The sequence below is a fragment of the Takifugu flavidus genome, chromosome 22 (genome assembly GCF_003711565.1).
Source record: "Takifugu flavidus isolate HTHZ2018 chromosome 22, ASM371156v2, whole genome shotgun sequence".
Classification (NCBI taxonomy): Eukaryota; Metazoa; Chordata; class Actinopteri; order Tetraodontiformes; family Tetraodontidae; genus Takifugu; species Takifugu flavidus.
In genome coordinates, this window is record NC_079541.1 from 8,897,937 (window position 1) to 8,922,388 (window position 24,452).

The 24,452-nt window shown below is 41.0% G+C and overlaps 1 protein-coding gene and 1 long non-coding RNA gene across 3 annotated transcripts; both read left to right on the forward strand.

The window, feature by feature from the left end:
* Positions 1–3,385: 3,385 nt before the first annotated feature.
* Positions 3,386–4,419, forward strand: LOC130519066 (uncharacterized). The gene is made up of 2 exons (XR_008948214.1): positions 3,386–3,679; positions 3,752–4,419. It is a non-coding gene; the product is annotated as an uncharacterized LOC130519066 (long non-coding RNA).
* Positions 4,420–6,755: 2,336 nt separating this feature from the next.
* LOC130519057 (chloride anion exchanger-like) lies at positions 6,756–19,422 on the forward strand. Of its 2 annotated transcripts, none has more exons than XM_057022131.1 (21): positions 6,756–6,882; positions 10,035–10,211; positions 10,687–10,826; positions 11,183–11,293; positions 11,377–11,537; positions 12,129–12,293; positions 12,386–12,538; positions 12,780–12,862; positions 13,297–13,444; positions 13,535–13,648; positions 13,960–14,037; positions 14,122–14,217; positions 14,308–14,414; positions 14,831–14,900; positions 14,981–15,073; positions 15,159–15,254; positions 18,265–18,492; positions 18,574–18,628; positions 18,732–18,877; positions 18,997–19,050; positions 19,171–19,422. In XM_057022131.1, exons 2-21 carry the CDS (start codon positions 10,081–10,083, stop codon positions 19,195–19,197), a joined length of 2,256 nt encoding a protein of 751 aa, XP_056878111.1. In that variant the 5' UTR covers positions 6,756–6,882; positions 10,035–10,080; the 3' UTR covers positions 19,198–19,422. The 2 variants fall into 2 exon arrangements, with proteins under 2 accessions (XP_056878111.1, XP_056878110.1); XM_057022130.1 differs by lacking the exon at positions 6,756–6,882 and adding an exon at positions 9,348–9,693.
* The last annotated feature ends 5,030 nt before the right edge of the window (positions 19,423–24,452 follow it).

Genomic DNA, 24,452 nt, shown 5'->3' on the forward strand with positions numbered 1-24,452 from the left:
GCATGCGCTCTCTGTGTTTCGTTGCGCGAACACACGCGCGCACACGCGCGCGCTTACACACGTATATTTATATATTTATCATAATTCTATTTCAATAAAAATTTAAACATGCAGTTCAGCGTGTTTTTTAAATGAAGAATAAAAATAAATAGTAGCAATAGAACTTTAGAACGCACTCATATCACTTAAGTAATCCATAAGGTTTCGGAACGGTTATTTATACTAAAGAAAATAGTTTTTTGGGTTTTAATAAAACGTCGAAGTGAGCGTTTTGTGCTACTCGAGCATCACCGGTAGATAGACAAAGAAAACGGAAATGTCGCACTATGACGCAATGAGGTCACGGGACCCCGTGGTGGTTTCCGGGAATAAGTTCCCCATCCGTACCAAGTTTGAAAATGATAGTGTAAAGCTAAACCCTTTTCTTGCATCTTATCAAATTTTAGGATAAACTAAGTTGTTGCCCAATACAGCAGTGCCGAGATCTCAAAGTGGGATTTTGTACGTACCGCTCCGCCAGCGGCACATATTGTTACGTGCCACTATTTTAGTGTCATTACATGTGTCATCCCTCTTTAATTTAGTGGCACGTACCTGTCTGCCTCAAACGCCTGTTTTTTTTGTTTTAAGTTTTTACTCTGAGGATATTTTGATGTCATTTAATGAACAATTTGGACTTTCTAATGTGGACAGTTTATTTTTTTCTTTTTTGGTATGCTTCGTTTGTTCTAGCGGTACATGCCATGTATTGATCTCTAGTGCACCGTACCGATCTTACAAATTTCGAAACGCCATTCTTTCATTCACTACTTTTATCGTCTTGGCTGGGGCAAAGCACATAAAAGCTGCCCAATACTGCCCCCTTCTGGAAGATGAGGTATCCGGATTTAACGCCAATAGCTTGCAATACAACATAATAATACAATGTTAATGGGTCAGACAGCGGTACGACGAGAGGGTAGCAATATTTATTGTGCATTATTGTCCACATTATAAAGTCCAAAATGTTCTTGAAATAACGAACCATCCCCAAAGTTGATTAAATATCTAGAGGCATGTGATATACAGACAGGTAGGTGCTGCTAAAATGCTGCTAAGATTGTCACTTTGAGACACGGTCTCACGCCCACATCCCACTATGGAATGTCGGCGTCTCTCGCCTAATACATTCAAGGTGTAATAATAGAAAATGCAATCAGTCATTGTGATGACTGATTACATCACAATGACATGGTTCCAACACCATCATCAAGTTTGCAGATGACACCACGGTGATTGGCCTCATCAAGGATAAGGATGAGTCAGCTTACAGGGAGGAGGTGGACCGCTTAGCTACGTGGTGCCACAACAACAACCTGCTGCTCAACACCAATAAAACCAAAGAACTCGTCCTGGACTTCAGGAGGAAGACGGACATCCACCCACCCATCCACATCAACAGAGCAGCGGTGGAGCGTGTGTCCAGCTTCAAATTCCTGGGGATCCACCTCTCACAGGACCTCACCTGGACGACTAACTGCTCCAGTTTGGTGAAGAAGGCTCACCAGCGTCTCTTCTTCCTGAGGACTCTGAAGAAACACCACCTCTCTTCAGACATCCTGGTGAACTTCTATCGCTGCACCATCGAGAGCATCCTTACCAGCTGTATTATGGTCTAGTATGGGAACTGCTCTCCCTCAGACCGGAAGGCATTGCAGAAGGTGGTGAAGACCGCCCAGCGAATAGCTGGAGCTTCTCTTCCTGCCATTGAGGACATATACAGGAGGCGCTGTCACAGGAGGGCCAAGAAGGTCACTAAAGACTCCTGTCACCCAGCGCATGGACTGTTTACCCTCATGCCCTCTGGGGGGCGCTACAGGAGCCTCTGGACAAAAACCACCAGGTTCAGAAACAGCTTCTTCCCCACTGCTGTCTCCCTGCTGAACTCTGACCCCTCTCACTTTACCTCCCTTCAGGCACAATAACCCCGTCTGGACTGACTGATTGTACATTCACTCTATTTGCACTGATTACATCTGTTACAATAATTGCACTATTTACATCTGTTATTTGCACTATTTACATCTGTTATTTGCACTACCCACTTCCGGTTACTTGCACTGCTTTCCATACTGTGCACATTCTTACCATATTTTATCATTATTGTATAGGTAAAACATTGACCCTGTAGGAAATTCAGCACCATACAGCCTGTATATATATTTTTTCTTGGTTGCAATGACTTTTATATACCCTTTACATATCTGTGAACTCTGTAAATACAAACATATAGATTGATATTATAAACATATTCATTGTGTGTATATATTGTATATACCCATCACAGTTTTATTCGCTACTTAAGCACTTCTGGTTAGATGCTAACTGCATTTCGTTGCCTTGTACTTGTGACATGTGTAATGACAATAAAGTTGAATCTAATCTACTCTAATCTAATCTAACAATGCTTGAGTGATAGTGGATTATTTTATATTGTCAGTGTTCTGGGATCAACATGCACATACATGATATCTACAACATAATAAAACATGGAAGGTGTTCTAGTTGTAGGGGAAGGTGCCAGAACACCTCCAGAGCATTGCCCAGGTACCCTTGAGCAAGGTACCGATCCCACAAATGTTCATAGAGGGCCTTGCGATGAACTGGCGAATCATCCAGGGGTGGACCCTGCGTTCGGCCACTGTGTAACCTCCCCGTGACCCCGAAAGGGATGAAGCGGTTAAGAAGACGGGACAGGACCACATAACTTTGGACTAAAATAAAAAAGTATTGGGGGGAAATCCATGTTCTGCTGCAGACCACATTCTGCATTTAACCCTGCTTTTACTCTCTGTTTCCTTTAGAGCAGGGGTGTCAAACTCATTTTAGCTCAAGGGCCACATAGAGCAACATCTATTCCCAAGCGGGCCGGACCGGCAAAATCATGGTATATAACTTAAAAACAACAACTTCAGATTGTTTTCTTTAGTTTAATACTGTCCAAAATAGGACAAACACAATGCATTATTAATCATAAAACACTTCAAGTTATTTGAAAATTCTGAGGACAGAGAACACACAATGTCTCAGTGATTCACAGAACCAAAACAGTATCCCAAACCACAGAACTATATCAGGGCGACATTTCTCAGGCGGAAATGTAGATAAAAATGATAAAACTCTGTTGCCCAAAAAACTGCAAGAACCACAGTCACAAATCAAGAATAGGCTAAATATACAAATAAAATAAATTAAAAACAATAGCACATCAACATATAAACAAAAAGCTGTAGTCTGACCTCAGTGTATCCAAAATAGTGCAAGCATAACATCACTATGAATCATAAATCATTTCAATTTATTTAAAAGTTCTGATGTCCATGCTTTTGTGGCAGCATGGAGTTCATGCGCTGCCGATCACCTTAATTGTTCGCGCAGTTGCAGCTGTGGCGTTCCCCTTAAAAGGAGACTGTGCTGCACTGGCTGCTCTTGTTGTCGAGCTTTTGGGTGCCACGCCACAGTTTACTTGGTCCTCCTCATTTGATTGCTGTGCTATCCCATGCACGCCCGGGTCTGCTGTCATCAGAGCTGGGGAGCCGTGGGTGTCTTTGGTTCGTCGGCTGTTTGGCCCTGCTAGGGGGAACGCTGTGGTGGCTCGGTGTGCGTCTCCATTTTAGAGATTTCTTTCCCTTACCTGACGGTACGTAGCGGCTGCTTTTAGCCTCACCATATGGGGAATTGTCAGCAACCTAAAATTGCTTTCTCTCAACAGAAATTGTTACAGGTGCCGGCTCTAGTGCGCTTTCCTCCCGTTGCCATTGGCCGGCTGCTGTTTTGCCCTCCGCATCGCGTTTATCGCGTATGCTCCCGACTGTCACTCCTGTGTACCTCTGCGAGGTATCATCGTGTGGGGTCCAATCTAAAGTGCGAGTGTGTGAGTGAACTGCGCCTCTAGGAGGACTAGGATTGCCTTTATTTTGGGTTTAATGTTTTGTTGCGGGGGTTATTTTGCATGTTTATTTGGGGTTGATTTGTGATTATTGTTTGTGTGGGTTATTTTGCATGTTTATTTGGGGTTGATTTGTGATTATTGTTTGTGTGGGTTATTTTGCATGTTTATTTGGGTTTGACTAAGTGTGCTTTTTGCTCGTGTGGATTATTTTTGCATGTTATTTGGATTTGATTAATTGTGGTGTTTGTGTGCTGTGTGGGTTATTTTTGTATGTTTATTTGGGTTCTATTATTGTGTACGTTTTTCTGTTATTTTCTAAGTGGTGCCGATCCTACCCTGTGGGGTGCAGGTGTTTTAAAGATAATTGTAAAATCTTGAATATGAATTTAATATCTGCACGTTGAGTGTGTGTGAATGGGTGTGTGAGAGTATTTTAGCAATTGTTGTTAGCGGATATCTGGAAATAAAGGTATTAATTTTGCACATTGGACCAGTCTCTTATCCTCATTAGAAAACACTTGTCCGGCCTTGATAATTCTCCAGGTGGAATTCCTGGGGTGGCGTTGTCGACTTAGAAAAGAGATACCGAGCCCCGTCTGGGCCCACGCCACACTTTCATCAATTGCAACTGAAAAAGCAATAAAAGCCTTGACTTTGTTTTTTAACTGGCTGTCCAAATCCAATGAAAGATCAGAAATCCTGTCTGCGATGGTGTTTCTTGTCAGGCTGATATTTGCAAAAGCCTGTCGCTTTTCAGGGCACACGATCTCCGCTGCCGTCACCATGCATGTTTTTATTAATTCACCCTCACTAAATGGTTTTGAAGCCACCGCGATTTCTTTAGCAATGAGATAACTAGCTTTGACCACTGATGTCTCGGCTGTGAGTAAAAACGGACTGCTGTTTCTTCAGACTAGACAACAGTTCATCCACCTTCTCTTTTCTCCACTGTCCTTGAAAGTTATATTTGAAAACTCACATAGTGGCGACGAAGGTTATATTCTTTTAGCACTGCAACGTGTGAACACAACAAACATACTGCTTTCCCATTCACTTCCGTGGAAAAAATAGGAGGATGACCATCTTTCTTGAAATACTCTGCACTCGGTGTCTACTTTTCTCTTGACAGTGACATTTTGGGGCAGTGAGGGTGAAAAGCATAAAATGCTAAAAGTAGAAACCGTAATAAATCGCGCGGGCAAAACAAGAGCTCATCTGATTGGCTCTTGTTTGACCTACTTGCTCTGCCCCGGTAAAAACAGGTTGCTTGCTTAACATAATTGCTATTGTGCCATGCAATGGACGCATTTAGAACAGCAGTTGATTAAAAAATGTAAGTTCATTTTTATACTTTATATAATCGTCTCTCGGGCCGGATTAAACCCTGTTGCGGGCCTGATCCGGCCCGCGGGCCATACGTTTGACATCTCTGCTTTGGAGGGTCACAAGAATCAGGTAACAGGCAACTGTATGTTTAAACACGACATAAAAACAAGTACAAAATCAACACATACATACATACATACATACAAATGTAATGTTAGCCCTGTATTTTGAGTCTGTAAGTATGACCAATTATGTAAACTTTAATACCAGGTGTAAAAAAAGAAGAAAAGAACCTTTAAGTCAAGAGGTTAGAGGTTAGTTTGTAGGGTGGACTGCAGGTTAATTGAGATCTGAAGACTCCTGCCCCTTCTGTTTATTATTATCAGAAATATTTCCGTCACTATTATCAGTGGCAACCACAAAAACAGCAGCAAAAGTGATCATGATAATTACAGCAATGTGTTATCACCAGTTTAGTTTTACAGTTATCTCAGATGCATGTCTAATTTGTGTGTTCATGCTTTGTGTGGGCTTTTTATTTTTTTTAATTTGACATATTTTTAAGCCCAATGACAACTTCGACTCACTAGTGGTGATAAAACAGTATAGCACTGTGCTCTCTTTAATACGTCTTCCAAATATTGTTCCAGCACCAGCGTTGCATGGTTGGGAACATTTTCCACTTCTTATTGTGCTTTGATTTATTTGTTTTTCTATTGGTCTTTGCATTGTAGTCATCGCTAAGTAATAGAACAGATAAGGTCAAACGGGCTGCCAGAAATAACAATCAAGTACATTGAATTCATCTTCTAGAAGAAAACATACATCCTCTTTACCCAGAAAGGCGTTCACGTGATGTGTTATGTGAGAATAATCATTCTATTGTTATCGTTTAAATGCATTTGTATGTTTAGCACCTAAGTAGATGAAGAAGAAACAGATTGTTTTTCACTTCTCTTGATTTAGTACACTTGGGAGGAGGTGAAATTCCACATGGATAATGAGCTGATGTGAATAAAGGAAGGAGGTTTGCAGAGGAGCAGCAGAGCGACGGAGGGTGTTCTAGAGGGAACTGTTGCTCGCTCTCCCTCGCAAGGCTACCTGTGTCTGTGTCTTTTGTTGACTCTGTTTCAACTTTAACAGTTACCATCATGAACATTAAAAGGCCCTGCCTAAACACTGACTCATGTCTGAATGTTTTACTGTCTCACGCTGTAGTGGCAATCAGAGGAAACTAAGGATGGTAACAAAAATGACAGAAAATCATTCTAAACAGTTATATAGTATGTGTTGTTGAAATTAGTCTTTAAGTATGTATTTTCCAGTTTTCAGTATTCATGGTCAAAAAACTCATTTTGAAAGGATTGCAAGTGGTTGACATAACCATGGGACCCTCCCACTTTGTATATTCTGGGTCTAAAGGTTCCTGAACTTAATGTTGCTTCATAAGAGAATAAAGTTTGCCTCCTTCTCAAACACTGCAGCAGAATACAGCATGGTCAGTGACATGCGAGAGATGCAGAGTCTCTTTCTCTGAGAAAGTCACTTCTCGCAGTGGTCTGTAACTTCTGGAGGATCTTCATTTTGAACAATTCTAAAGATATTTAAGGCCCATCGTTGATCAGGTACCTGTCATTTAACACTGGTGTTTGATTATCATTTTAAGAGTGATCAAACTAATTATAATTAAGAATTGATGATAGACAAAGCAGCCGAGCCCTACATGTACTTTATTAGTAGTATTTAATGCTATCTGTGTTGTATTATCAAAAAGATTAGCACATAGCTTTGGTCTGCCGACATTATCTTCACATTATGGTTGCCACTATTTATTGCCTCTGATGGGTTTAAAGTCTCTGCCATCAAAATGCCTTTCAGCTGCCTTGCGTGTTTATTGTACACAAGCACGATACTGAGCGATTTGTTGTTGTTCCAGTACACTCTCTAGCCTGGATAATGTTTGACAGAAAACATACAAAAATCTCCAGCGTTGTTTTACATTGGAAGTGGGGGGTTTTAGTAACAATATGAACAATTCAGTATCGGCTGGATTTCACTTTGCTGTTTATATTTCAGTGACCTCCTGACTGATCTGAACATGCTGTGATCACATCCTGTTTAATTATTTATTCGTCACTATAAAAAAATATATATGAGGTTCCCCCCTGACAATTGCTAATGTACACAACACAGTAAAAACACAACTGTAGTTATTGTGCATATAATATGAATGTATGTTTTGAAAATCCATAAATGATTTACTTTAACCTGGACAAGTCTGATTCTGTCATAAATAATCGCCAGAATTTATTACTTTAACTGAATGAATAATCCTCTGAGGTGATATTGTAGGATAGAGGTCAATATTTTGTGTATTTTCTAACTCAGTATTTAAAGGTATTTAAAGGTATTACGGTATTTATTCCTTCAAGAGAAGACATGACTGCATAAGCTCTATATTCAGGTAGTGGGCAGCAGGTCAGACTGATTACTCACTATAAGGGTGGCTTGAAAATGGTCAACATCTCTTGTTTGTCCAGGAAAGTGAAATTCAATCATACTTTCTTTCAGGTTAGGATTATCCCACCAAATCCCATCTAGGAGAAATAATTGTTTTGGTCACTACATGCTGTACAAGATACATGTAATATATATGAATAATGAAGAAATGTAGTCATTACCAGAGAGGTGAAAGTTGTGTTTAAGTTGCTGTGGACAAGTGCTTAGAGCGTTTCAGGTTTTTCTAATCTTGCTGAAAGGCACCTCAGCAGGGCTCTGAAAACATCTCATCACTTCTCCGACTACCACTTTGCAATTTCTGGTCCACAACTGGGAACCTTACAAAGAAATCCTCTGGCTTCCAGCCCAATCCCTCACAGACTCATATAATGCTGCTTGGTGTCTCAGTTTTATGTTGACTAATTTTGTATCACCTGCCTGATTATTCTTTTTATGTCTTTATATTTTAATTTTTGCAGATGGCGCACCTCTAACCACATTTTACACATTTGTACAATTAATATAAAGGCTCTCCATCTTAACAATGGGAAAATTATTGAATGGAAATGGGCCACATAGTAAGAAATTTACAGTGTTTGCGGGAAGATCGTAAAAGATCAATGCTGATTGATGTTGGGATTCAAATGGGTCATATAAGTGTTACTCTAAGTCACGTGACTTAAATCCATACCTCTGCTGATGACGGTCAAAGAGGAGGTTTGGGTAGCAGCTGACTGTGACTCTTTTTGTAATACAAATAGAGGCACAACCAGGTGGATGCTGGCTGTCCTTGGTGTTATCAAGGAATGAACAGGTCCTTGTTTCCACGTCACTCTACTTTGTTCACACAAGTTACAGCACATTGGGGATGAGGGCTATTTGTATGTACAAGAAGTTAATGTTCTTGTGTGCCGGGGTGTGAAATTGTAACACTTACAACCATCTCCCTTATCTATGCTGAAACACAAACAATTCTCTTATCACGTTTTTGAAATTCTCTGAAATTACTGCAGCACCATCTTCACACAATTACACATTTATTTTTATCCTCTTTCTCTGCTGACAACTCCACAACCTGAGGAGACCTGCACAGGGACCTGATGCAAGGAGAAACACACACACACACACACACACACACACACACACACACACACACACACACACACACACACACACACACAGAGAGAGAACATCAGCATCTTTATTGTGTAGTTAGGGTTATCATTTGTAAACTTCAGTTTAAACATACGTATATCATACATACATACATGTATATCACAATGTATCATCATTAACCTTATCTTCACACTGACATTTAATAATAAAGTTTCAGGGACTCAAATTTCAAAGATGGTCAGACGTCATAGTGACAGTAAAATCCCCTATATTATCATTTAGTGTTGCTGGAAAACTGTGAATGTATCTTTTTGTCTGTTGCAAAATGTGTTCTGAGAAATCTGAAGTTACATTGTGATAGTTTGCGATCACACCGAGTAAAAGTATTTTGCATTCCTACAGTTCGGTTGCTGTTCACCCTTAATGTGCAATTTTCCAAGCTGAATAAGTACTTCCACTTCCATTTATTTCAACTTCATAACAATAATTGCCCCCACCCTCGCATTCTGACCTGCCTGCCCTGTCCACATCCTCACTGCTCTGGCTCTCAGTACAATATCTTCCAACCGTTATTAATACTTGAAATGTTTGTAGTGATATTTGTAGGTTATAGGTCCTCAGGACAATGGTCAAGGGTGAGGCAGGCATCTAGCATTTGTCAAGAACAAATGCTTCATCATAATTGCTGTTAATAATTAAAGTTGTGATAAGCAGGAGATGGGACATTTATCAATTGCACAGCCGTCCGTGGTCACAGTTGATCGAGCTAGAGGGTGAGGAAGAGTGCAGAGTTTGGATTCGGGACAAAATAAGACTAACAGGTATGTTAGACACGTTGTAGTGTAGATTTGGCATGAAAAGGAAGGTTAGTGCCATAAACAAAGAGTGTGTGTGTGACATCATTGGAATTTCAAGGACTTTTTTCCAAAGAGCTGGAATCTAATGTTGAAAGAGAATTTAATGATACAATTCAAAACCACCCTCTATGCTGTTGCCGAGCTCCGATCAAGTCTGACACATCAAGCCAAAACAGTGCAGAGTCTGATCTGGCTCTGCCTGTCCTGGAGGGTCTGGACCTTTGTTGTTTGCTGTTAATTTTCTTTGATAAGTGATGTTCAAAAACAGGACAGTTTCCTAACTTGATGTGATTAATGAACATCAGAGCTACATAGAGCGGAAGCACAAGTTCTGAGGGCAGCAGAGGCGAGATGCAGCGAGTGGGAGCGAAACAATACTTGGTGGCCAGGGCGTTGTATTCGGAGGATTCTTTTGCTGAGGAGCATGAAAAAGTCTGCAGACCCCATAAGACCACCCTGGATCATGTCAAGCAGTACTTCAAGTAAGGAAAAATAATTATTTTGGTCTTCTTTGGTCAGAAGATTGTGAACACAATCACAAATCTGTCCGTTGTGGATTAAAATAGTATATTATAGATCCTATCTAATAGCTGTTAGTTATTGCAGTTTAACCTGACCAGTATACTTAAGGTGGAAGCTATGCACAAATCTGGAGTAAATCTGAAACACTAAACATGAATAAGAAAAAGAAAACACATATAAAATGTTATTATCATCTGTATTTTGAGCTATTTATTATCGAAAACTGAATATAAATATAACTGAAAAGTTCATAAAGGAGGATTTTGCATGGAAGTATCAGTCCACAAAATCAATGTAAGGTGTTACTGTTGTTTTTACCCCTTTGTTTGTTTTTTTACAAAAGGTAAGAGAGCTGAAATATCTAATTAGCGCTATTCTCATGTTTTCTTTGTGAAAGACAAATGGGTGAAAGGGTGTGCTTTTGTGCTGTTCTAGATGTGATGCCAAACGAGCGAAGAATACAGCTTTGTCCCTACTGCCTATAGTCGGTTGGATTAAAATCTATCGAATCAAGGAGTGGCTGTTAAATGATATTGTGTCTGGAGTCAGCACCGGACTTGTAGCAGTCCTGCAAGGTGAAGAGTTTTTCTTTGTTTTAACCAATCTGGTAAAATATAAGTATCAATTATTGCCTCTTTGCGAAACCTCAGCCGTTATTCAGCTGCTGATTCTGTCAGAAAACCAATATAACCTAGAAACAGCTATTTTATTCACAATATCGTCCTTATACTGTACGGCAGTCAACCTTTGATCTGTTTATTTAATGATTTAGAAAGGTTAATATTTAAAATGAAACAGAATTTATGGATGTACCATTAAACAGTAAACATGTTAAGATGGGAGCCACAATTATAGCTTTATTATTTGTTCTTTACTTGAGTGCTTTATCACTTTTGGATTACTTGAACCAAAATGTTCTAAAATGTTACAGGTCTGGCCTACTGTCTGCTGGCCTCTTTACCACCCTGGTATGGGCTCTTCTCTGCATTTTTCCCTGTTGTAATTTACTTTTTCTTTGGCACATCCAGACACATCTCTGTAGGTGAGTGACATATACTGTATATTGTTACTATAGATTTTGAACAAGCTTCTTGAAGAACAGAATTCAATTCTCACTCTCTGCAGGTCCATTTCCAGTCTTGTGTCTTATGATTGGCTCAGTGGTCACCAGATTGGTCCCAGATGAAGGTCCTCCTGTCAACATTACGGGCTTTGAAGGCCTGACCAGAGATGAGCAGCGAGTTCTCGTAGCCTCATCTGTGACCTTTCTGACTGGTATCATGCAGGTGAATCATGAATTGTCTATAAGTGTCAGAGCAATGAGAGTCAGATTTGTACTCACCATTTCAATCATCATCAGCCAACATGACGTGATATGACTTTAAGGCCTGTAGGTCATTTACACATTAGATCAGGTGACAAAAAAGGACAGCTGGTGGGATGGGGAGCGCCCCCTAAGTATAAACTCCTACTATTTTACCAAAACAGGAACCTTCCTAACAGAGGAGAGAAGAGACATAATCTTTGTGCACCTTTACATCTTGTCTTTGACAACATGAGCACAAAAGCAGTTTCCCACAGGTGCATTTTCTCAGTGCTGCAAAGTCAATATGGTCAATACGGCAGTGGGAGCTCATTCTGTTGGGAACTGTGCTGAGAAGCGGAGGGTTTTTGGTTAGAACCCCTCCCTGTGACCCTGAAAGGGATAAAGCGGTTAAGAAGATGAGATGAGAATAGCCAAAAGCACCCCAAGTGCTACAGTAATGAATCAGCAAATTAGACCTATGCAGTGTATAGATGCTATTCTATATGTTCTCCTGGTATGTTTTGCAATAAAATTGCATTCATTTATTTTATTATCTCACCGTGTCATCTAGCTAGCCATGGGTGTCCTGCAGGTGGGGTTCGTTGTCATGTACCTGTCTGACACTCTGGTGTCCGGCTTCACCACAGCAGCAGCCATCCATATCCTGGTGTCTCAGCTCAAGTTTGTGTTAGGATTACAGGTTCCAGGCATCAGTGGACCCCTTGCTATTATATATGTAATTACAGATACATTTAAAGTATTTTAGTCTTATTACATGCAGGGATCCTACATAATTTATTTATTTTGTGTGTTTTGTTTTTTTTATAGACCCTGGAGATTATCTTTGCTAAGATAACCTCTACTAATGTGTGTGACGTTGTGATCGCATTAGTGATCATGGTGGTGGTGTTCATTGTCAAGGAACTAAATGACAGATTTAAATCCAAGCTGCCTGTTCCCATCCCTATAGAGGTCATCATGGTGAGTACCAATAGCAACACATGATGGATATTTCCATAACTAATGACTGCAAATGTTGATAGAAGATATCAGTGATTATGTGTTATACTGGACTGGAGCGAGGTTATCAATAGCCCTTAATCTGAATGATCCCATAAACAATGTCCTTTAAATGCAATATAATCTACCACTGAATAGTTTAGGAGTACAGCATGTAGATACATTTGGAATTAATCTTATTCATCATTTATTGCTACCTTAGACTGTCATCGCATGTGGAGTTTCATACGCCTTTGACTTCAGGGTAAAATATGGAATTGATGTAGTTGGCTATATTCCACAAGGGTAAGTTAGAAATTATTTTTGGTAAATTTTTGTTTTCCAGTTGTTGTACAGGATCTTTTGTGTATGTATAGAAATACTTTAATAATTTCAGAATAGTTCGGTCACATGGAAATAAAACTATTCCAAGTGTAATTCATAACAATAAATTTGATAAGTGTTATCATTTTTATTTGATAAGTGGACTAAAATTATGTCAGGCCAAATAATAGCTCAGATTAGATGATTGTTTTCCAAATTAACTAATTATGTATGTGTTCTAGACATTGTAATAAACACACAAAATATTTAAAGAACTTTATTTACCTGAATCTGGAAAAATCCAAAAAAGGAGATGACCTCAATTTGCAGATAACTGGAGCTATAGATAGATCTGTCCGTCCGTCCGTCCATCAGTTGATACTATGGAATAATTTCATACCGATATCCATCTGCAGGTACGAGTCACCCATAGCCCCAAACCTACACATTTTCAAGGAAACAGCAGTGGAAGCATTTCCCATGGCCATAGTGGGGTTTGCTGTAGCTTTCTCCGTGGCAAAAGTCTATTCTGTAAAGCATGATTACACCATAGATGGAAACCAGGTAAAGTTCAAGTATTTACTCAAAGTGTTTGGTTAATCCTGGTTTTGGATTACAGGGTGCTTGTTGTTTTATTGTCTTATTTGGCTATAGGAGCTGATAGCTTTTGGCATCAGTAATATTTTTGGAGCTTCATTTAAGTCCTTTGCTGCAAGTACAGCTCTTTCCAGGAGTGCAGTGCAGGAAAGCACGGGCGGAAAGACTCAGGTAATATCTGCATTGAAAAAAACGGCACATCAATAATGAATTCAGCAACTTTTATGAATGGGAGCCCTGGTTTAAAATGCAAATAATGTTCTAACAACTTAATATACAATCTGTCCAATACAATGAAGGATATGCCAATTTGAGCATTATAACATAAGGGAATGGCCAAAGGCTGTAGTACAGTGCATCTTTTCTGGGGTAATCTAGAAACATATATACAGGGCAAAGCACACCCTTTGTAAAATATTCATTAAAAAATGAGGGGTTGCAGAGATAAGCCCTTGGTCTCAGCCATACTGTTTCATTTTTAGATTGCTGGTGTGCTGTCTGCTCTTATTGTGATGATTGTAACACTGGCCATTGGCTTCCTCCTTGATCCACTTCCTAAGGTAAACCTCACAACTTCAGAGAATCACATAAATCAAGTTTTACAAATGTGGCTGGACTCTAATCATGATTCAACATCGTGACAGTCTGTCCTAGGTGCTGTGGTCATTGTAAATCTAAAGGGCATGCTGATGCAGGTTAGAGAAATCCCATACCTGTGGAAAAGGGACAAACCAGACTGTGTAAGTAAAGTTACAGACTGATAAATAGTATACTTTTAGAGACCAAGTCAGTTTATTCAATTTGAGAATAATTTTTCTGAAACGGTGCAGGTGGTGTGGTTAGGTACTTGCATTGCATCCATCCTGCTGGGGTTGGATCTTGGATTAGCCGTAGGTCTCGGTGTGGAACTGATCAGCGTCATCCTGAGGACTCAATTGTAAGCGTCTAACAAATCGACTGCTTTTCCACATTAATTTGATGCATTTGACATCATCTTGTGTGTCTAGATAAATGCAGGGTTTTCCTCTGCTTTTTTCTTTCCCCCCTTTTTTATTGGATTTTGCATCACATAATTATACTTCAATAATCATTCTACACATATTTAGGAAAGCTCTTTCAGTCTTTTTTTCTTGCTGGTTGTACTTTCTATCTTATTGTACTTCCCTTCTTTCTCCATCCTTGGGTCCTCTTGTCATTGTACCACTAATCACACAACAGATTTGAGGTATTTTTAAAACTGTTTAATCATAGCTGTAAAACTGGTAGCTGATAGCATATCACTGATAGCATATCAACATAGCTTGAAGTCTTCGATATATTTGCTTGTGGATTGTTCTTGTTATTTTCTTTTAGCCCTCGCTGCAGTGTACTTGCCAACATCAGAGGTACAGATATCTACAAAGACAGGAAGGATTATACCAATGTAAGTAGTGTCTTTAAGAGTAGCTTTACTTGGCCAGGACTTGGATGTAATTTGGGTATAATGGTCATAAATCTCTGTAGATAATTGAGCCAAAAGGAGTGATTATCTTTAGGATACCAGCACCCATTTTCTTTGCCAACATTGAGTTCTTCAGGAGCAAGCTAATAGAAGCTGTAAGTAAAACTATGACCCCATATCATAAACAGATGGACAGACAATAAGCCCCACTGTTCTTTTTGCTAATCCATAAATTTGCAGGTTGGTTTTAATCCCCTGAAAGTGTTGAGAAAGAGGAATAAAGCACTAAGGATGATTCGGAAACTATTGAAGAAAGGAGATTTACAGTGGACATCAGTGAGTATTACTGACATTGTTCTATTATCAGCATTAGAATGTTTTACAATGAAAAGTTGTTTTCTTCCTCCTCATATTAAGGACCATGGGCTGCAGTGTCGCCTAGTGATTTTCATTTACTTTCTTCTTATTCTTCTGCACTCTTATTTAGTTTCAAACAAGGAAACGTACCTTCCTTTAATCTCTGATATTAAAAGCTCATCTGTGTTATCCTAGAGTTGAATCTATGCAGTTTTAAATCCCGCAGCACACCACCAGCTGAAAACGTGAAAAAAAAGCTTAACACTTATATTGTTAATATTCAAGATTCAAGATGTACTTTATTCATCCCCGTAGGGAAATTGAATTGTAGTAGCAGCCTAACATGGATTAATATAACTGTAGACTAGGTTTTGTATTTACAAAGTATAGAAACAGAATAAATAAATACAAATAAGATTAGAATATAAGCTTTATTTAACATTGAAAATGACATATTATAAAATCTTGAATAGGAATCAAATAAACATAAAGAAAAAAGTATTTTACAATCTTTCATATTTATTCTCACTCGGTGTGAAACCTGGGCCTGTTTGGATGAACAGAGAGCTGATATCCTGACAGGAATTGATGAAAGACACACATGAAGCTCTTCCTCCACAGCTCTCAGTCTTTCTCTGTTTATAGCTTTTACAGCAGTCAGTCTTGAAAAGCTCACCTCACACAGATATGTTGTGGAAAATGGGAGCAATGTCAAAATAGCTTTGTTGGCCAACATGGGGAACTCCTTGGCAGCTACCAAACAAAAACTGTCCAAAGGTAGATGAGCAAAGCTAAGCTTGAGACCACGATCTTGTCTCAGTTCAGTTAGTTCCTCCTGCTCCTGTAAAGTCATGTCCTTTCCAAAAGCTGGTGCTGAGCTGAATGGGTCCCTAACCCAGTCAAGGCACTCCGTGGAGGCTGAAGAGAAATAAAATGACATCTTCTCCTCAAGAGATTTCAAATGTTTAACTATTATCTCACACAGTGCAGCAATATCAACATCTTGCCTTTTATTGGTGAGTGGGAACATTTCAAGATTGCCACTTTCCACATGCTGCTGCCAGAGTTGCACCTTTGAACGGAATCCATTTATTTTATCTTCGCTTATAGCAGGTTTTCATTTCGGCCTTGCATTCGTCTGTTCAGTTCATTCAGATGATGAAAAATATCTGCCAGGTATGCCAGCCTTGCATACCACTCATCACTTGCAAGCAGCTTTGCGTAATCGGACCCTTCATTTGTCAGAAACACTTTAAGTTCCTCTCGCAGCTCATAAACACGGGCCAGCACCTTGCCACGCAACAACCACCAGACCTCCGTATGAAACAGAAAGGCTTTATGCTCCACTTCCATCTCCTCACGCAAAGCCGCAAATATGCGACTTTTCACAGGTCGTGACTTTACAAAGTTTACTATGCGCACAACATCATCCAACACAGGAACGAGGTCTGCTGGTAAAGTCTTGGCTACGAGGGTTTCACGGTGTAAAAAACAGTGCTGCTGTCACCTACTGGTATGGAAAAGTACTACATGATTACTCTGCCAGGTGCTAGACCACACAGGCACACAAATTGGATAATTTCCCACAGCACACCTGACAGTATCTCGCGGCACTGGTTGAAAAACACTGGTTTAGACTAGTCTATGCCAGGGTGCTGGAAAAGAGGATTAGACTGATAGTCGAACCTCTGATCGAGGAGGAACAATCCAGGTTTTGCCCTGGTCGTGGAACCACGGATCAGCTCTTTACCCTTGCTGGGGTGCTTGAGGGGAGTTGGAAGTTTGCCCAACCAGTCCACATGTGATTTGTGGGCTTATGACCAGGTCCCTAGGAGCATCCTGTGGGGGGTGCTCCGGGAGTATGGGGTGGACGGTCCCTTGATAAGGGCTGTCCAGTCCCTGTACCAAAGGAGTAGGAGCTTGGTCCGGATAGCCGGTTGTAAGTCAGATTCGTTCCCAGTGAGGGTTGGTCTCCGCCAGGGCTGCCCTTTGTCACCGGTTCTGTTCATAACTTTTATGGACAGAATTTCTAGGCTCAGCCGGGGAGTGGAGGGTGTCGAGTTCAGTGGGCGGAAGATCTCGTCGCTGCTTTTTGCGGATGACATAGTTCTTTTGGCGCCATCAAACAGGGACCTCCAACAAATGCTGGGAAGGTTTGCAAATGAGTGTGAAGTGGCAGGTATGCGGATCAGCACCTCCAAGTCATAGTCCATGGTTCTCGCTCGGAAAAAGGTAGAGTGCCTTCTCCGGGTTGGGGAGGAGGTCCTGCCCCAGGTGGAGGAGTTCAAGTATCTCGGGATCTTGTTCATGAGTGAGGGTAGGATGGAACGTGAGATCGACAGGCGGATCGGAGCGGCGTCAGCAGTGATGCGGGCGCTTAACCAATCCATCGTGGTGAAGAAGGAGCTGAGCCGGAAGGCAAAGCTCTTGATTTACCGGTCGATCTACATCCCGATTCTCACCTATGGCCATTAGCGTTGGGTGATGACCGAAAGAACGAGATCGCGGATACAAGCAGCTGAAATGAGTTTCCTCCACAGGGTGGCCGGGCTCAGCCTTAGAGATAGGGTGAGAAGCTTGGACATCCGGGAGGAGCTCAGAGTAGAACTGCTGCTTCTCCACATCGAGAGGAGTCAGTTGGGGTGGCTCGGGCATCTGACTAGGATGCCTTCCGGATGCCTCCCTTTAGAGGTGTTCCGGACATGTCCCACCGGGAGGAGGCCTCGTGGCCGGCCCAGGACCAGGTGGAGAGATTACATCTCTCGCCTGGCTTGGGGGTGGCTGGGGGTCCCCCAGAGGAGCTGTTGGAAGTGGCCGGGGAGAGGGCTGTCTGGGCATCCCTCCTGAAGCTGCTGCCCCTGCGACCCGGATCCGGATAAGCGGGAGAAAACGAAACGAAACAAAACGAAACTAGTCTAGACCCAAAGGAAAAAAAGGCATCTATTGATCCTGTTACTGAAACCAAAGTAATTGTTCTTTGATATTACAGAAAGGTTTCCTGAATACATCATTTCAACCCATTACGGAGTCAGAAGATGAGAGCAACATGGAGGGGCTAGACATGTCCATCGACTTCAAAGACCTTCCTGTGAGCATAGATTGGAATGCTGACCTCCCTGCTAACATCTCTGTCCCTAAATTAGACCTCCACAGCCTGATCCTAGACTTTGCTGCTGTCTCCTTTCTGGATATTTCTGCTCTTAAGGGCCTTAAAACTGTGAGTTTTACTGTTCACAACAGCAGCAACTGCAGTTTTATTTATTCCTGCTCAACTCCATTTTATTTTTGACTTTGAAAGATGTTAAAAGAGCTGATCCGGATTGAAGTTGACGTCTACATTGTAGCCTGTGATCGTAAGTACTAATGGACACTACCAGGAAGTAGTTGGAGGAGGAGGAAGGAAGTGAAATTATATATTTTTTAAGTTAATAATATGTTGTTTGTCCCCACCTGCAGCTTATATCCTAGAGAAACTGCATGACTGTTGCTTCTTTGATGATGAAATTAAGCCATCGATTTTCTTTTTGACGTTGCACGATGCCATGGTGCATGTCTTAGAGAAACATCCAGAATGTGAAGACAAAAATACTCAAGATGATACGGTAAAGCCATTGATTGTTTTTAGGTAGTGCAAATAGTAAATGGAACAGGTATGCTGTTACCAAAGTAAAGGCCATTGGTAGAATTGACTATACTAAAATTATTGTGTTCTTTTTTGCAGATTATTACATCAGTCACAGTGCATTATCCTGATTTAAGGAACAGAGATAGAAATGTATGTATCCATCTTCATTCAGTTGATTTTAATCTAAACTGAATGGGCAATAACCTACTGTGCTACATTAATGATGAACATTTGTAACATTGCATACTTGCATTTCTTTTCCTTCCACAGACTCTGTATCCGGAAACCAAGTTTTAATTTTATCAGATTATTTAGGTAAACCAAAGAAGAAGAACAGAACATATTGTGCACATTAATTACTGTATAAGGGTCTCAAGCAATTAAACGATTTAATAAATCTAATAATTTGTGTTTACGTATTATATAAGACTGATAAGGGCCACTGGGGAAAAAGAAAAAAAGAAAAAAACAAAAGTTTTGACTTTTCCCATAGAATTCTACATTCCCCCCCTCAGAATTCTGTATATATATATATATATATATATATATATATATATATATATATATATATATAATATATATATATATTAATGGTGTGATTTTGTGTGATTCATGGGACTCTACCGGAATCTAGTGTAGTGGCGACGTATGCGGTGCGCCTGCACAACAGATATGGCACATTTTTTTTAAAATGAAGCTCTAAGTTTTTGCTGTGTGACAACCTGCCCCCTCTATCTGCACACTGATTGTGTGTTCCCTGGGTGGAGCTTGGGACATGTCATCAGGCTGAGTTGAGAGCACCTGTTGTGGCCTTCTAGTTAGCTGCCAGTGTTTTGAGTTCCACAAATCATGTGTCATTAAATAAAGAAAACGTTTGGGACTCTCTATTGATGTATAGAAGGCTGGTTTCCAGAAGGGAAGCTAGTCTTGGGGTATCTTACTGTGGCTGAGAAAGTGGGTAGAGCAATTGTCTCAGGGACACATCCATGGTACAAGGAAAAGTGGCTGGTAACACGCTACACTGGGCCGCAATGCATAAATACCCCCTTCATCAGTAGCGACATGAAGGGAGGGAGTCAGGGTGGTTGGGGGCTCTGTATTGTTAGTCAGGGCTAGGGGTAGTTCTATTCTAGTTTAACTGTTCCAGACTCTGCTAGTACTGCATTTTTCTTGTTTGTTTCCCTTCCTTCCCTCATTCTCTTTGTTTTAGTTGGTTTGTGTGGACGGGAAGGCATGGCATCTGTTGTTGAGGACTTCATTGGGTTCCTGTGACACTGTTGGATCAGTGCATTTCCTGCAAATTGCGGAGAACTACAAGATAGAGATTTTGGATAGGAACCTAAAGGATTCTGTTAAGTGCAGTTTAAAAGCAGGGTTGTTGGGAAAGGGAGTTCTAACTGTGGTGGGGACTAAGTTTAGGGAAGTTGCAGATACAGGTTTGAATTTGGGCAGCAAAAAGAACTACAGCAGTCTCATAAGTGCAGTTAAAAGTAGAACTGGAGATAATTAAACATCAAAGAGAATTGGCTTTGGATGAGTTGAAACAGAAGACTGAGTTGGGTAAATTGGAGGTACAGAATAATAAATTGAACTTAGACCCAGAATCATTCTAATTGTTTGAACACATAGCAGAGTTTAGGAAGTGGCCGGAGAGTGATCAGGCATTTATGTTAAAATGTGCCTTGACTGGTAGAGCCCAAGAAGTATATTCCACTCTCATTCACCCACATTGTTCGTTGGTGTACAGCCTCAGAGGTTCACACTTTTGAGGACCACTTTGACTTGTTGACATTGGAGCAGTTTAAAAATTCTTCCTAATAATGTGGCTAATTATATTACAGAGTGCAAAGTTAGTTCACCAAGTCAGGCAGCGTTTCTAGCTGAAGAATATATCTTAGTTCACAAGACTAATTCCAATGCTTTAGGTTTAGATCATGTTGTGCGAGAAAGGCAGATGGTGGGTGGATCCTTTAATTACTGCAACGGCATTGGGCATTGAAAGGGTGAGACTTCCTTGCTCAAATCCAAAAATAAATTATCCAGTGCACTTGTAAAACCAGCTGCTCTGACCAGTTCAAACTCCTCAGTTGAACTGGGTGTACAGCAACCTTACCTTAGGCAAGGGAAGATTATGGAGGATTTTGGACTATTGGAAGAGAATGGTAAAACAATGAAGGGCCCAAAATCATCCATAGTCTCGGGGTTTTGTGTCTTTGCCAGGGGGTAATTTAGTCCCAGTAAAGATATTACGCGATACAGGTTCTTTTGATTATTTTACCGTATTTTCTGGAATATAAATCGCTCCGGAGTTTAAGTCGTGCCAGCCAAAAAATGCATAATAAAGAAGAAAAATAGATAAGTTGCACTGGACTATAAATCGGATTTTGGGGGGAAATTTATTTGATAAAATCCAAGACCAAGAACATACATTTCATCTTGAAAGGCAATTAAAAATGATAATGTTGGGTTCCCAGCTTCTGGGAGCTTTGTTGCTGGGTTCTTCCTGCAGGGGGCGTGGTGAAGCCATTCTCCTGCTGCAGTTGGCGCCGCAGGCGGTCTATCGGCAATCTATTCTATTTAAAGTCTGAACTTCCGTTTGCCAGCGTTGGCGTGTTTTGTTCCCTTCACGAAACCCTGACTTCTTGTTACTAGACTATTGTGATGAGTTTTTCTTTGTGGACTTGTTTTTGGATTCTGTCAAGGTCTCTACGCCTCTCTTGGACCGAACTGTTCTTGTTAACCTTCAATAAAGGTGCTTTTCGGACACCATCCTCCACTGTGTGTTGCCTGCTTTCAGGTCCTGGTACAACCGACCAGCACAAATAATGAATTAGCAACAGGCTGAATAGGGTTACGGTATGCTAACGTAACACATTCAGCTACATGACCCACAACGAACTAAGTACGTGTCTGCTTTGTTAACGTAACATATTAACAGTTATTCAGATAACTATAGCATAAAGAACGTCCAAGCAAGTTTACCAAACAATCAAGCCTCATTCCATAGACGAAGCGCCGCTTCCTCTTCTGCGTCGCTAGAGGAACTCGTTCCTCAGGTACAGGTATACAAGCCTATTGGCACCCTCTTGTGGTTGTCAGTGTGAAAATAACAAACATGTGGAATTCTGCAATAATGTATTTATTTCACATATAATTCACTCCGGAGTACAAGTCGCACCCCCTGACAAACTATGAAAAAAGGGCGACTTATAGTCCGGAAAATACGGTATATGTGAGCCTTTTCTATTCTCGTCCAAGACTGACACATAAGATGTAGTACTCTGTAGGACTCTGTGCTTTTTGCACCCTGGTTATGGTCCGTGTGACTGCACAGACTGGATAAAAGCACACTCTGAGATATCTTTTGGCTGACAATGACTAGGTATACTTTGAGTCAATATATGTGGAAGGGGACCCTTAGTCCACACCTGATCTTCAGCTAGACCATTTCCCAAAATTACATCCACCCCATCTACCACACACCAGCACACACACCCATCCTAACAACCCCATTCACCAAATCTGAGACAAGATGCAAGCTATGCACCAGAAAACACCACCATTCCCATACCTCTGAACACAATGTTGACGTTGGCAATGCCACTCCAATACACCAGTGTTCTTACCGTGTTTCTTTGGAAATTGAAAACAGTTGGACGAGAAGGTTAAGTACATGTTAGATAATGGCGCAGGGGCAGTGCTTTTATAGGTAGGAGAACAGAAGGTTGAAAATCCCATAGCTTTTTTTTCTAGGAAATTCAATAGATACCAATTTAATTATATGCGGTGATAGATAGATATGGGCGTTGCAGTTTTGAGGTTTACTTGGGATTGGGTCTGACCCCATTGGTTGTATATACAGAGCATAACAAGCTAACATTCCTGCAAACCCTTCAAAACCCAAATCAGAGGCTGATGCGGTGGGCATTTTACAACCATACCATTTGGATGTTTAACTTATAAAAGGGTGAGAAAATATGATAGAAGATGCCCTGCCTTGGCTGCCCTAGATGTCCATGGGTTCTCACTCATTCTCTCTTCTGTTGTTTTTAAGTTCTGCCTTCTCACTGGTCTCTTAATTTGCTCCTAGGATCCTGGTTGCTGAGAGTGGACGATGGGTGAAAAGGTGAAGGGACTATACTTTAGACAGGGGTGGGCAAATCCAGTCCTCGAGGGCCGTATCCAAGCCAGACTTTCTGTCCTACAGGTAAATACTTTCACCTGGGGTTCCATTTACCTTGGTGAAAGCGGTTTCTCCCTGGTAGGATGCAAAACCTGGCTGGATTCCAGCCTTCATGGATTGGACTTACCCATCAGAGGAGGTCAAATCCAGTCCTCGAGGGTTGAATTCAAGCCGGGATTTACATCCTACCAAGCAGGAAATGCTTTCACCAAGGTAAATGAAACCCCAGGTGAAAGTGTTTACCTGTAGGACAGAAAGTCTGGCTTGGATACGGCCCTCGATGCCCACCCCAGCTTTAGGAGGTGTGACGACCTGCCCCTCTATCTGCACACTGGTTGTGTGTTCCCTGGGTGGAGATGGGGACTTGTCAGGCTGAGTTGTCTCACCTGTGGGTGAACTTCAAACAGGGGATTTAAGAGTTAGCTGTCTGGGTGTTTGCTCTTTCATACAAGCTCTTTCCTGACTTTGCCTTGTGCGTGCACAGGTCTCCTCCTGGAAAATAAGTATTTACTTCCTGTGGTTTGTTTGGAATTTTTGGGTTTTATTACTTATAAATTTATTTGCTTTGTTATCTTGTGTGTAGACTCCCTTCTTTGAGACTAACCCTCCCAGTTTGAGACAGTTGGCTGACCCTTAAAGTAATTAGTTGCTTCAGGAAATGGTTATTAATTTTAATTCAATTCATGTTTATTTATATAGTGTCTGTTACGATCCAAATTGTCTCTAGGTGCTTTACAGAAACCCAGGGCCCCAGAAAAATCTTCCTTTACCAGGAAGAAATCTTGAACAGGACCAGGCTCATACCCTTAGACCCTCCTGCTGGTTAGTAAAGCAATCAGTTTTCTTTCTTGGAGAAGTAATCAGTAACTAATTACTATTTCCAAATTACTTGACCAACACTATCTGAAGCAAGTTTGGTGTCCTACTACAATGACTCTGAGACCGAAAATGTCAGACTTTACCACGGTTTTGCTTGTTGGAGAGGTCCCCAAAGGGTTGGTATGGTGCAGGCAGCAACTTCCAAGTGAGAGGGGTAGAGCCACACCAGTCTTCATCAGGCAGTGGTTCTTATCACCAGTCCAGGGAAAAAAGTCAGAATCCTCACTTTAGAATGTTAAACATTCCTATAGCAACTTTCACTGAGATATCTGGAGCAAAAACATCCGGTCGTGATGTTGTGTATTATTTCGATGCCCCAGGTAAGTGCTGCCACCACATGACTTCCAGGGACAATGGTGGAGGCGGGGGTGTTGACCTCCTCCAAAGACTATTGATAGGATAGTGAATCCAATTTAGTATTGTTAGACCCAGTGTAGGCAGTGTGGGAGGCGGGTCCATGGAAAGCAGTTGAGCAAAGAAGTGATGTTCA